This window comes from Oryza brachyantha, chromosome 7 (genome assembly GCF_000231095.2).
Source record: "Oryza brachyantha chromosome 7, ObraRS2, whole genome shotgun sequence".
Classification (NCBI taxonomy): Eukaryota; Viridiplantae; Streptophyta; class Magnoliopsida; order Poales; family Poaceae; genus Oryza; species Oryza brachyantha.
The window spans coordinates 13,002,410-13,016,176 of NC_023169.2; the positions used below are offsets into that span (position 1 = coordinate 13,002,410).

A 13,767-nucleotide genomic window follows, 5' to 3' on the forward strand; every position below is an offset into this window, starting at 1 on the left:
AAATCTCTTATAATATCAAATCCATTTTCAACTTGTCAGTTAGATTATTCATTTATACCATCCAATAACTATCACAAGTCATTCATCTACTTGGCCATTCAACACATTTTATAGATAGAATATTGCTTGATGGAACAAAAAGAAAATTAACTACAGGATGATTAGTTTTTGCCTGCTGTGTTTTCATGAATAGACACTTTTGCCTATATTTATGTATTTTAGATTTGCAGTGTGTGTGTATATATATATCTATATATATATTGTGCCTCCTGTAATTTAGTTGTGCAAGTAGTGTAACGAATAATTGGATATATTGCAAGTCTTCCTGTTCACACTGGCACAATACATTAAATCTTAGAATTGCTAAAAACAATGTTCGATAGCTTTTTTTGTCCTAAAACTTTCAAATTTGTGAAAAACGTTGGTTTGCCTCGAGATTCATTTGGAGACTGGAAATTTTTAGTAGGCACGAGCCACGGCGGGTGGGGCAAAGTCTAACCCACGAACAGCGATGATAGGATCGAAAAGCATATATATACACGTACTAGCAAAATACTCGTGCTTTGATAAGAAAACATATTACAAAATGCTAAAAGATTTTTTTATCAACTATGTTAATATCGCTAGTTTAAACTAAATATAGAATATCAGAAAAATACTAGAAGCTAATTTACAAAAGATCGTAGCAATTGAGTGCGTTAGATTGAAAATACTATACTATGAATATGTAAAGTGGGCTTAGCCCGAATCAGTTAGGTTTATTGTTGTGGAACCAGCTCAAGATACGATCAACCTAGGGTCCGGTTCCTCTGCATTACTATAGAGGGACACTGTTCATGTGAGTGCAATAGTGATCTAATACCATGAACCGTACCAAAAACGCTGTAGCAGCGATACCGTAAACACTGTTTATTACTGTAGCAAAATATTGTATCATTGAATCTTATCGATCCATTTTGATCCAACGGTCATGGGATATACCAAATTCACGTCATTGTAGCTCTCTGCAGTAGCACGTTACTACTGCAGAGGATCTCATCCGATCAACCTAATCTTCAAAGTTGTTTACAAGAATAGAGGATAGGATGTGCATTTATGCGTTGATAGAAGTGTTTTGTAAAAAAAAAAACTATACTAGCTATAATTATATTTGAAAGTTTTTAATCCAAAAAACTTTCAAATATGTACACATACCCCCTTAAATCTTATCCTTTCTTTCATTTCATCAAAGGCACTGTGAACTTGCACAGTTCATATTATTTGGCGTCTTAGACGGACATAAACCAATATTTATCAGAAAAAAAAAAGCGGAGGCAATCGATCACTAACAACTCTCACGGTCATGCACCCGCGCACCACCTACACCGCTCGGCTCCTCCTCGTCTTGCTCGCCGTCGCGCCACTGGCCACCGCCGGCGCCAAGGCATGGCAGTTCTGCGGGAGCACCGGCGACTTCTCGCCCAACAGCACGTACCAGTCCAACCTCGCGCTCCTGTCCGAGGACCTCCCCAGGAACGCCTCCTCCTCCCCGGCCCTCTTCGCCGCCGGCAGGGTCGGCGCCCCGCCGGACATGGTGTACGGCCTCGCGCTCTGCCGCGGCGACTCGAACTCCTCCGCCTGCGCCGCGTGCGTCGCCGTCGCGTTCCACGACGGGCGGCAGCTGTGCGCCTACGACAAGGAGGCGACCGTCTACTACGACCTCTGCTACATCCGCTTCTCCAACCGGAACTTCCTCGCCACCGACGAGAACTTCTTGGCCTACTTCCGTAAGGAGCGGAACGTGAGCGCGCCGGCCGTGGTGTTCGACGCCGCCGTGGTCGCGCTCCTCAACGCCTCCGCTGACTACGCGGCGGCGGCGAACTCGCCCAGGAGGTTCGCCACGGGCGTCGAGGCGTTTGGTGGCGGCTGGGGCATCCCCGCCATCTACGCGCTGGTGCAGTGCACGCCGGACATGTCGCCGGCCGGCTGCCGGAGCTGCCTAGCCGGCATCATTTCGTGGGTGAACGATCCCGACTACTTCAGCGGGAGCCCCACCGGGAGGATTCTCGGGGTGCGGTGCAACTACTGGTACGACATGTATCAGTTCTTCCCGGGAAACCCATCATTGCACCTTGACGCGCCGGCGTTCGACACAGCGCCGTCAGCGGACATGACACCACCGGCGACGAGACGAGGTGAGTCTTTTTTTTTAGCAATTCTTTAGTCTTATGTAGATATAGAGAGTTACTAAATAAATTTTGGTATTTTCCGATACCTAATTTACATAGAAAAAAATGATATCTTTTGTATCTTTTTAAAGACAAAGACAATAAAATTGCTCTTTTTTTATTACCCTTTCAGAACTTTGAATATGTCGGAGTGTGAGGTTGTATTGAGTGGTGGAACAATACGGACAAGCTAATAAAATTACCGTAGGCCGCATTCTTTAGCCTGGTTAACTAAATCAAATTTTCTTATTTTTATGCGCACTCTGTGTAAACCGTTAAACGGTTTTTTCTTTTGCAAAATATTTATATAGAAAACGATATGTAGACGCTATCGAATTATGTGATAGCGCATATTACAAGGTCCAAGTCCAACTAATTACAAATGTCAGAAGCTTCAAACAGAAGAAAAATAAATATTTGATAGCGCGTTAGTAGAAAAAAATGATCATCGCTGCATGCGTTGACACACAGACACATACACATCATATGGTTGTCAGTCAAGATCAATGTATTACATTTTAGTTACATCGTTTTCCATGGTTTAATTTGCCTCTGATTAAGATTATCCTATTCCAACTCGTTTTACCATTGTCAACAAAAGTTTGGTACGTAGGCACGACCGACCAAAAGTACAAATCGCCTGCAAAAAAACCGAATCCACTACCCTCTTAAATTTATCAGTCCAGTCATTATCAGTTGCGTAATTGACCAGTGACAGCGAAATGCGACGCGGTCCTTGCTTAACAGTTTCAGCGACTTCTTAATCCCATCTTCATTTTTTATAAATGATTCATGCAGGAAGGAAGAGGACAGCCGTGAGAATATCAGCATCTCTTGCGTGTTCCATCGTCTTTATGCTGATTATTTCAGGTTCTGTTTTCATTTGCCTGAAGAGAAGGAAGTCTTCCAGAGAACAGAACAGTGAGTGGCTGCAACTCAGGATTCATGTTTTGCTCAGAATCAACATGAATTTCATTTTCTTGACGCCATTTATGCATAACAACAACAACAACACCAGCGCCGATCATCGGAGCACCAAACAGAATTCAAAGAGGAAAATGTGCGGTCTTTGATTTGCCGACACTGAAGAATGCAACAGATAACTTCTCCAACAGTAATAAGCTTGGGGAGGGCGGTTTTGGTACTGTGTACAAGGTAAACAGCCACAGTTTGTAAGAGAAAACAGTAGATCTGAATTTTCTCTTCTTCTCAATAATGGGTTGTTCTGCAGGGAAAGCTTTCTGATGGGCAAGAAATAGCAGTGAAGAAGTTATCACAAGCACAGTACACCAGAGAGGGACTGAGCCAGCTGCACAATGAAGTGCAATTGTTGGCTGAGCTCCAGCACAAGAATTTTGTCAGATTACTGGGATTTTGCTCGCATCAGGATGAGATTATGCTTGTTTACGAGCACATTAAGAGCGGGAGCCTTGACAAGTTTCTTTTTGGTACTTTCCACTATGGCTGCTGATCCAGTGTTTTTTGTTTCTGGCCACTGACTCACTGCAAACCAATCTCTTCTGAAACTTATTCTTAGACTTGAGCACAATGTGCTAATTTTCCATTTGAGTACTTGGTTATGGTGACTAATTTTTTAGTACTTTTTCCTGCTAAAAGTCTGTTCTAAACCAACTATGCCAAGAAATCGACAAGAATCAAATGAGTATTGCAAGTAGTGATGGTGTATCATGGATAATCAGCACTGTAGCATTTTCGGCAGACCAGTTGCCTCAGCCAGCAGTTAATGTTTAATACTAGAAAGTGCAATTTAACAAATTTCATATGATTGTACTATGATCTTACCATATTTATATATGAGCAACCTCTCTAATTCAGTAATTTTGCTGAAACAGATACTAGTAGGGAGAAGACACTTAACTGGGAGCAACGGTACAACATCATTCTTGGAATTGCCAAGGGAATATTGTATCTTCATGAAGATTCGAGCATAAGGATCATTCACCGGGATCTGAAAGCAAACAATATCTTGCTGGATGAAAAGATGAACCCAAAAATTGCAGACTTTGGATTGGCAAGGTTACTAGGAGGAGGTCATACTCAGACCAAGACGGCCAGGGTTGTCGGAACGTAGTAAGTTCAGAAGCATAATTGAAACTTGAATGATATAAATGTAAGATCTATAGGTTTAAAACTGCATAACTTATTGCTGATCTTCTACAGTGGGTATATGGCACCGGAGTATGCTTTATCTGGGAAGGTGTCCCCCAAAATCGATATTTTCAGCTTTGGTGTTCTGGTTCTTGAAATTGTAACAGGGAGAAGGAATAGCAGTTCCGACAACACATACAGTGCGGTGAATCTCCTAACCGAAGTAAGCCACGTTTCATGCTTGCTTGGATTTGCAATTTTTACGGTGGTCTCTACTGCTTAATTGATAATAATCTGAAGACACATTGGGCTAAAAGGATTGACTAAATTGATATAACAGGTATGGAATTGCTGGACAAAGGGGACAGCACTGCAGCTGGCTGATCAATCACTTGATGGATATTCTACCAGCAGAGTACTACGATGCATCCACATTGGTCTTCTTTGTGTGCAAGAGATCCCAGTTGACAGGCCAAGCATATCTTCAGTGATCCTCATGTTAACCAGACGTAGAATAGAACTCCAGGAACCCCGAGAACCGGCATTCTTCTTCGGAGGGGACTTCAGTTCAGTTTCCCAACAATACAGACATCGAAACTACATGTATGACAAGAGCAGTGTGATTGTTGAGGATAGATTTTCTGTAAATGATGTCACCAATACTGATCCCTGTCCTAGATGATTTGAAACTCGGAATTGGATTGTGGGTGTGAGCATGACAAGAAAGGTTTGAGTTCGCGTCGAATATCTGTAAAAAGTTGGTTACAGTTTAAGATTTTTAGTTGTAATGTGTATTAGGATATTAGGATAGAAGGATAATCACACTCTATCATATACTCCTAGATAAAGAGATAGACCTAGATAGACCTGTTATAATCTCATGATAATTTAGCATACACATGGAAACGACTGGCCGGTGGTGTTGCCGATTAAGGATCGTTAATACCCTATAACTATGCTAGATCGAGCAAGAGCAACAGTAATCAATGCCTTAGGGACATATGATTTGGCTGAACCTTGTTAACAAATATAGTGTCCGTGTGTCGTCATCAAGATTGAATCTTGTATCATGTGTGCAAATGATATGAGACCAGGGTTCCCATACTAACCAGTTCGCAGCGTAGAACTTATCCATGACCCTACTAGAAAAGGTTGGACTACCTCAGGCCCCTCCCGCTTCAGTCGTTAGAAGGCAACGGGGGTAGCCCGATGACTGACACCTACTAGCGCAGCACACCAGACAGGTCTAGAGGAGGGGTCCTACCATGAGAATACTTTGAAGTGAAAAGACTTTTCACTACCGCTTTTAATGCCGGGTGCGTATAGTGACTGACGCTCTTAAACTCTAACATCCTCTGCCCCATGCTATGGTATTGAATGTGATAGGAAGGTGCCTGTCATTGGTAGGCGTGGAGAATAGGATGATCCTAATTACAGTAGGTCCCCTTAATCTTGTCATCATCATCCGTGTCCCAATCGATCGGCAGATGGCGTCGTCAGGCCTAACGACCACTTGTCCTCGTTAATAGGAGAGGGTCTAAAGCTGAACATTTGATAGCACGCATGCAGTAGGCTACAAACCCCGTCTATATCTTATAGGGCTTCGCCCGCAAGGACCAGTAGTCCGCGTACATTTGTCACCGGCCTCCGCCGCCGCCAATCACATTATAGATCTCATCAACAAGGATAAGATCTGCAAGCCTAATAGTAACACAAGACACATTACCAAGTATGCTCTTGTAACCATACTCTCTCCACGACACCGTGGTATCCCTTCATACTTAAAAAAATAAAGAAAGACCTTGTCGGGGAGATCTAGCAAAAGCTTATTTAAATTTTGTCTTATAAGAATAATAATAAGCGAAAACATATGAATGGTAGACATCAATTATGGTGTCTTGATGTCATTATTAAAATTGAATGTTCCATATTCAGTGCTTCATGTTTAGCTAGCGAGGATGTTTTGGGTATTGGTTTTATAACAACAAGAAGCTTCTAGTACTTTCTTTTGCACGACGAAATTGAACCCATACGAATTCGTCAAAAACTTTTACTTTACTACGAAGTTCATTGTAGTTGAGCAAAGTGTCGGATCTAATTTTCTCAGGTTTTGAGCTGATGAAAAAAAAGTCTCGTGTTTGATAACTCGCATGACTTTAGGTGGTGTTTAGTTGCCAAAATTTTTTGGCAGAAGCATTACATCGAACGTTTGACCGGATGTCAGAAGGGGGTTTTGGACACGAATGAAAAAACGAATTTCATGGCTAGCCTAGCAACCGCGAGACGAATCTTTTGAGCCTAATTAATCCATCATTAGCATGTGTTGGTTACTGTAGCACTTACGGCTAATCATGGACTAATTAGGCTCAAAAGATTCGTCTCAAGATTTTTTCCATAATTGTGGAATTAGTTTTTTGGTTCATCTATATTTAATGTTTTATTTAGGTGTCCAAAAAATTTGATGGGATGTTTTTGAAAAACATTTTGAGAAACTAAACGAGGACTTAATTTGCGTGTTTGTCTTTACAACTTCATCGCGGTGGGTCCCGCACGTCAGTCAGAGAGACTGCTCCTCACTCGGTCAAACCAAGCGGCATTACTTAGCTCGCCGGAGAACCTCTCCAACCGACAAAGGTGACGGGTCTCCGCAGCCGCAGTCATGGCCACCTTGGGGCGGCGCCACCGCGTTTGGTTCCGCCTCGCCGCCGCGCTCCTCCTCGCGCCGCTGCTGGCGTCCGCCCAGTATCCCTTCTGCGGGCAGAGCGGCAACTACTCGGCGAACAGCACCTACCAGTCCAACCTCGCCCAGCTCTCCGCCACCCTCCCCAAGAACGCCTCCGCCGCCCGGACCCTCTTCGCTAAGGACAGCCTCGGCGCCGTCCCGGACATCGTCTACGCGCTCGCGCTCTGCCGCGGCGACACCGCCAACGGCTCCGCCTGCGAGTCCTGCGTCGGCAACGCCTTCCAGGAGGCGCAGCAGCTGTGCGCCTACGACAAGGAGGTGTTCATCGTCTACGACTCCTGCTACATCGGCTTCTCCAACAAGAACATCCTCTCCGCCCCCGACAACGGGGAACCCAAGATCCTGATGAACACGCAGAACGTGAGCGCGGCGGCGGAGGTGTTCGACGCCGCCGTCGGCGTACTCCTCAACGCCACCGCCGACTACGCCGTGGGGAACTCGTCCAGGCTGTTCGCCACGGGGGAGGAGGCCTTCGATAGCAGCGACCCCACCATCTACGCGCTGTCCCAGTGCGCGCCGGACATGACGCCGGACGACTGCCGGAGCTGCCTCCGAGGCATAACCGCGATGATGCCGCAGTACCTCAGCCGGAAGAGGGGCGGAAGGGTTATTGGGTTGCGCTGCAATTTTAGGTACGAGACGGGTCCTTTCTTTTCCGGTGGCTCGATGCTCCGCCTTCCGGCGCCGGGCACCGCGGCTCCGACCGCGCCGACAAACACGACGCCGCTGGCGACAGCCGGAGGTGAGTTTGCAGACGAAGAATCACTTCTTTTGCAGTAATTTATCTTGTTTAGTATTTTGGCAAGATAACATCCACTCATAATTAGTTTTCCATCTATTTTGACAAAAATGAAGATACTAAACTTATAGGCATCGATAAAATTTTGACTATTGAATTGGAAGAAATTAAGAACCTTTACAGTTCAGGAAAAAAAATAATAAGAAGAAATAACCCCTAAGCAAATTGGTATGTCGTTAAATTGTTCATGCTGTTTAGTTTAACTTGTACCGCGATAAGAAATTTAAATGCTTCTTAGTACTGCTGAATTGCAGAATTTCGAGGGAAATACAAAATAACTCAACGAGGGAGATTGATTTCATGGGGATTAGTGGTCAAAGCAATCCATAGCTTTCATCATTATTATAACATTCGGTTGATCTTGACATCTCTATAGTACTGTTTCTATCACATTCTTGACCATAAACGTTCAAAAGCACGTCCGTACTGAAACGTTTCCAACTGCAACGCACTTAGGCAGAAATAATGTGATGTCTTCAGGAATACTATTGGAAGTAGTTTTCTTTGTCACTTGATCATCTTTCTGCCCACTTTTCATAAATTCCACCACCTTCCACTACCATTTTTTATATTCTTTCGTAAAAGTTCGTTTCAATCGAAATTGTTCCAATCATGTACTTGCCTGAGATTTGTGGATACCACCAGTAATATAAAGAACGATAGATCTGACCGTGGCTCCATGTTTTCCAATTCAGCATGGTCATTTGGTTAATTCACATATTTATTCCATGTAGTATTAGTAATTAACTGCATATGCATTATGGAACATATGTACACCTTACATGTAAAGTTCTACAACAATTGTGGTGTCCTCCATGTTTTGCTGTTTAATTAAGAAAAGACATGGCTATAGACCATATCCTAAAATGCCCTTCTTTAACAGTGAAAGATAATCATGTGTTATTTATATACTAATATATCGAAAAGTCCTTGACTTCACTAGGTTTGCGTGTAGGTATAAGTCAAATAGTCAAACTGAACTAAAATATGTTAGTCAATTTTACTATCCTTGAAAAAATACCTCTAGGTACCTTGAGGTGCCAAATTATCTAGAGGTACCTAATTTTACACTAGAAAATATGATATCTCCTAATACTTTCTTGTATGGTACAACTGCTTTTATTTGTGTGAGACTTTGTAGTACGAACCTTTTTAAACATAAACTTAATTGTAGTGGAAGTGCGTCATCATATTGAGGTCATGAATTAGCCCTGTTAAACTGGAATCAATTGCTTGCAGGAAGAAAGAATAAAAGTGGCATAGTTCTAGCCATTGCACTGCCCCTGGTTGTTGTATTACTGGGTACAGTTGCTATTTGTCTGTGTTTTCAGTTGCAGAGAAGAAGATCAAGGTCAAAACATCAACCTTCTTGTAAGTTCACTAACAAAACTCTTACAAACACTAACCTGGCTTGCTGTGAATAAATCTAGACTTCCTATAACTACCATTTAGTTATTTAGTTAATTAAAATGATTGAGAGCTTTGTTTGTAAAAGTTTTGTAAGAAGTTTTTAGTATGTGTAAAGTGCTTATTTGATTATAGTTAGAGGGACATAGTGACTCTCTTTTACCATTTTAATTTTATTCTTCCCAACAAAAGGAGGTTTTTATAGCTGGTAATGAGGTCATAATTCAGAAAGAGCAATTTTACCATCCTTAAAAAGAAACCAAGAGGTATCACATTTTCTAGTGTTAACTTTGGTACCTTGGGGTACCAAAATTTTAAGTTTAAATTTCAGTACCTAGATATACTTTCTCAATGGTGGTAAAATTGTTTTTTAGGAAAAAGCTAATATTTCTGATATACATTGTATCGTAATGTTGTTGCCCTGATAGATTCAATTCAAATGGAGGAGGATATTGAATGCTCAGATTCACTTTTTATCAATCTGTCAACACTGCGTGCTGCAACAGCAAACTTTTCTGAGAGCAATAAGCTTGGTGAAGGAGGATTTGGAGCAGTTTATAAGGTACCAATCACATATATCATTCACTTTATATATAGTGTATGTAACTATGTAAGGTGTTCTGCTTCAACGAGTGAGTGCTTATAAGCAGGGTTTCCTTCCTAGTGGTGAAGAGATAGCTGTAAAGAGGCTCTCTATGGGTTCAGGACAAGGAATAGAAGAGCTAAAGAATGAGCTTGTTTTGGTTGCCAAGCTTCAGCACAAGAATCTTGTTAGGCTTGTTGGTGTTTGCTTGCAAGAACATGAGAAGTTGCTTGTTTATGAATACATGCCCAATAGAAGTATCGACACCATTCTATTTGGTACTACTTTCTACCCTAACTCAACTATTGCATATGTACTAGTGTAACACTAAAGGTAAACTGTATTTCCCCACAAAAAATTGTTTCTTCATCCCCTGTTGAATCAGGTCTTCAACCTAGCCAAACACATGGAATTCACATGCCCCTACCACTATGAACATACCTTAATGGCAAAACTTTGCTATACTAATATGAAATTTCTTGTTCAACTGGCAGATATTGACAAACGTGAGGAGTTAGACTGGGAAAAAAGATTAAGGATAATAAATGGAATTGCTAGAGGATTACAGTATCTTCATGAAGATTCTCAACTGAAAATAATTCACCGCGACCTCAAAGCAAGCAATGTTCTATTAGACTCTGATTATACTCCTAAGATTTCAGACTTTGGCATGGCAAGGTTATTTGGGAGTGATCAAACAAGGGAGATTACGAGCCGTATTGTCGGAACATAGTAAGTATTGTCCAAATTAACCCAATCAGATACAAATAGTATGCTGGCATGAGTAACTAATTTATTCTCTTACTGCAGTGGATATATGTCCCCAGAATATGCGATGCGAGGGCACTATTCTGTAAAGTCGGACGTCTTTAGCTTTGGCATGTTGATGATAGAAATTGTCACAGGAAGAAGAAGCAGTGGTTCATACACCTTTGATCAATCAAACGATCTCCTAAGTCTTGTGAGCCATTTTCATGGACTCTTCTACAAAGCCAAGTAGCTAACTTGTTGCAAAAATTCTGAATCATCTTTGCCAATATGATGCAGGTATGGGAGCACTGGACAATGGGAACAATTCTGGAGATGATGGATCCATCTCTTACAAGCCATGCCCCTCGAGACCAGATGCTGAAGTGCATTCACATCGGGCTACTGTGTGTTCAAGATAAGCCAGCAGATAGACCTATGATGTCAACGGTGAATGTCATGCTTAGCAGCAACACAGTGTCTCTCCAATCTCCTTCCAAGCCATCATTTGTCGTTCCCAAGAGTGGTACAAACTCAAATATATACTCTGAATCATACCCACTAACTTCCCAGTCGACCCACAGATCGGGAGTGATGTCAGTTAATGATGTGTCAGTTACAGAGCTTGAACCAAGATGAAATCAAATTGCAAGGATAGTCGGATTGCTATCTGTCAGAAGCAAACTTCAGGGAGAAGGCCCTATGAGAAATATGTATTACTGAGTTCTGAATGCATTTCTCCATTGATTCAGTCATTATATTATGTTTTGGTTTATTTGTTAGTACAAGTCATTATTTGTGAAAGGGCTGCCGGCTGCCTGTTCAGTGTTCATCAAGTGGCAAATTTGAATGCCTACCACTTTTCTTGTCCTTTCGATGAGATCTAACTATTCTCAGCATTCCCATCACTTCTCTCGTTGTTTTTTATACAGGTTGAACAAATTATTCTGACCTTAAAATAAAATTTAAATTGACGAACCTTTACAGAAGTGTAAATACAGAGATACTGGTGAAACATAAACCCAAATACATAAACAAAATTGCAGTAACGTCTCAGTAATGTCAGTCTTCAATTTATGGTGACTAAAGATAAACAAGCAACTAAAAACTAGCAAGACCTTACTGCAATTTTGGAGATGATCCATGGATATAGGTGCGATAGAGGTGTGTCTAATAAGAAGTTTGGGGATGCGCAGATCTTAGACTCGGGTAGTTGATATCGCATGACATCAAACAGGAGTAGTTTTTTCAAGGAAAAATGATAAGAATGTCATTATAATTTTGCTAAATTAAAGATATGTCATTCTTATCCACATATCATCGACATGCATATCATTGACTCATATAGATTCCATATGTCAATGAGATACCAATGACAAATACTTCCTCCGTTTCAAAATGTAAATGTTTGATTTTTTTTTGCAATGTTTGATCATTTGTCTTATTCAAAAAATTATGAAAATATTATTTATTTTTCCTGTGACTTACTTAATTATCAAAAGAACTTTAATCACGACTTGTACTAAATTTGTAAATAAGACGAATGGTCAAATGTTGCAAGTAAAAGTCAAGCATCTTATATTATGAAACGGAGGTAGTACTTATCTTTAAAAAAAATTATAATGACATGGTTTTAAATTTCCCTTTTTCTATGGGACTTTCTATGGCACACCAAAACTGTCTTCAACCGTCCACCAAAGGTTGATCTAAGAAATAATATTCCTCTTACATATGGGGGAGGCAAGAGCATCTTCAAGAGATGTCTAAAATTAATCTATAAAACCGAATTTTGGAAATTAGCTTAGAAAATATATCTCCAACAGGATACCAAATACATTTCTAATATTTACTTATGCCTAAAATTACCTCAATTGTATTCTAAATTTGGGACAAAAATATGGTTTCCTAATACAAGTTATTTTTTTTAGATTTTTGTTGGAGGAGTATGTAATTTTTATGCTCTTTTAGATGAATTCAATACAAGTTTTTGGATAACAAAATATTACTCCCTCCGTTTTATAATGTAAGATGTTTGACTTCTTTGCCTATAATGTTTGACCATTTATCTTATTTAAAAAATTATGGAAATATCATTTATTTTGCTTGTGACTTACTTTTTTATTATCAAAAGAACTTTAAGCATGATTTGCCATTTTTTATATTTGTACTAAAATTTTGAATAAGACGAATTGTCAAACGTTGCAACCAAGAAAGTCAAACATGTTATGTTATGAAACGGATGTAATAGCATGATCTTGTAGATACTCTAAGATGTCATTTATTATCGTAGATACTCTAAGATGTCATTTATTATCATTTAAGGTCTATTAGTACTAATCATTATATTAGAATACGAAAGGGTTAGTTTTCCTTATGGTGATATAAAAATAATATAATATAATCAACATTTTCTAATAAAGTTCAAAATTCAAATGAAAATTACTACAATAAAATTCGAAGTGTTTTTCATTTTTATTTTTAGTGGAATCTTTTAAACATGAAAATACAACCTTTTTTCACGCTCGACAATCATTTTATTGAATCTATATTGAATTCCCCAAAGTTTCACCAAATTTGCTAAACTTTGACTTGGCTTGGTGCATATTTGGATGGACTTTTATTCCTTTGTTGGCATACAACACGGCTAAGTCATATAAGGAAGGGTAATTGTAGGATTGAACAAAACCAAACAAAACTACCAGAGAGAGGTGAATAGTAGGGAAAACCAAAAACTCAAAAATCCTTAGCGGAATAAAATATTATCTCTATCGATGAACTTGACGAAAGCTATACCGCTTATGTGTCACTGATTAGATCTTTGGAACACAGAGAAACACCAGTAGGTAAAAGCAGAAGACGAAGATCGAACGATCTCGACTTTATTGCATCAAATAGTATTTGCAAAGTGCACAAAAACACTTCTGTCAAAATTATGGATTAGAATTAAAAACTATTCTAAACTTCTAATTTTTTAATTCAAAATCTCATAGAAAACCGGGTATGAATGGATTAGAATTAAAAACTATTCTAAACTTCTAACTTTTTAATTCAAAATCTCACAGAAAACCGGGACATACCCTCGGTATGTATTTATAGCAAAAAAAATCTAAACCAGAAATCTGGTTTTATCCCAATAAAAAACTGATGCACCACTGCCTTAATCGTTGCTGCA

At 40.1% G+C, this 13,767-nt stretch overlaps 1 protein-coding gene across 1 annotated transcript; it reads left to right on the forward strand.

Annotated features, from left to right (window-relative positions):
- The first annotated feature begins 1,342 nt into the window (after positions 1–1,342).
- On the forward strand, positions 1,343–11,495 carry LOC102702118. Its single transcript, XM_006658583.3, has 14 exons — positions 1,343–2,174; positions 3,006–3,128; positions 3,226–3,362; positions 3,439–3,655; positions 4,061–4,298; positions 4,389–4,539; positions 4,657–4,995; positions 6,955–7,801; positions 9,098–9,229; positions 9,694–9,827; positions 9,916–10,126; positions 10,343–10,580; positions 10,659–10,809; positions 10,896–11,495. The coding sequence occupies exons 1-14, from the start codon at positions 1,343–1,345 to the stop codon at positions 11,232–11,234; spliced, it is 4,089 nt and encodes a 1,362-aa protein (XP_006658646.2). The 3' UTR covers positions 11,235–11,495.
- Positions 11,496–13,767: the final 2,272 nt, after the last annotated feature.

Bases quoted from the DNA above. Each gene is read 5' to 3' on its own strand.
- LOC102702118 (XM_006658583.3), top strand. From the start codon at position 1,343: ATGCACCCGCGCACCACCTACACCGCTCGGCTCCTCCTCGTCTTGCTC. The intron at 3,129-3,225 runs GTGAGTGGCTGC...CAACAACACCAG, and splicing joins GTCTTCCAGAGAACAGAACA to CGCCGATCATCGGAGCACCA. The intron at 10,127-10,342 runs GTACTACTTTCT...TTCAACTGGCAG, and splicing joins TATCGACACCATTCTATTTG to ATATTGACAAACGTGAGGAG.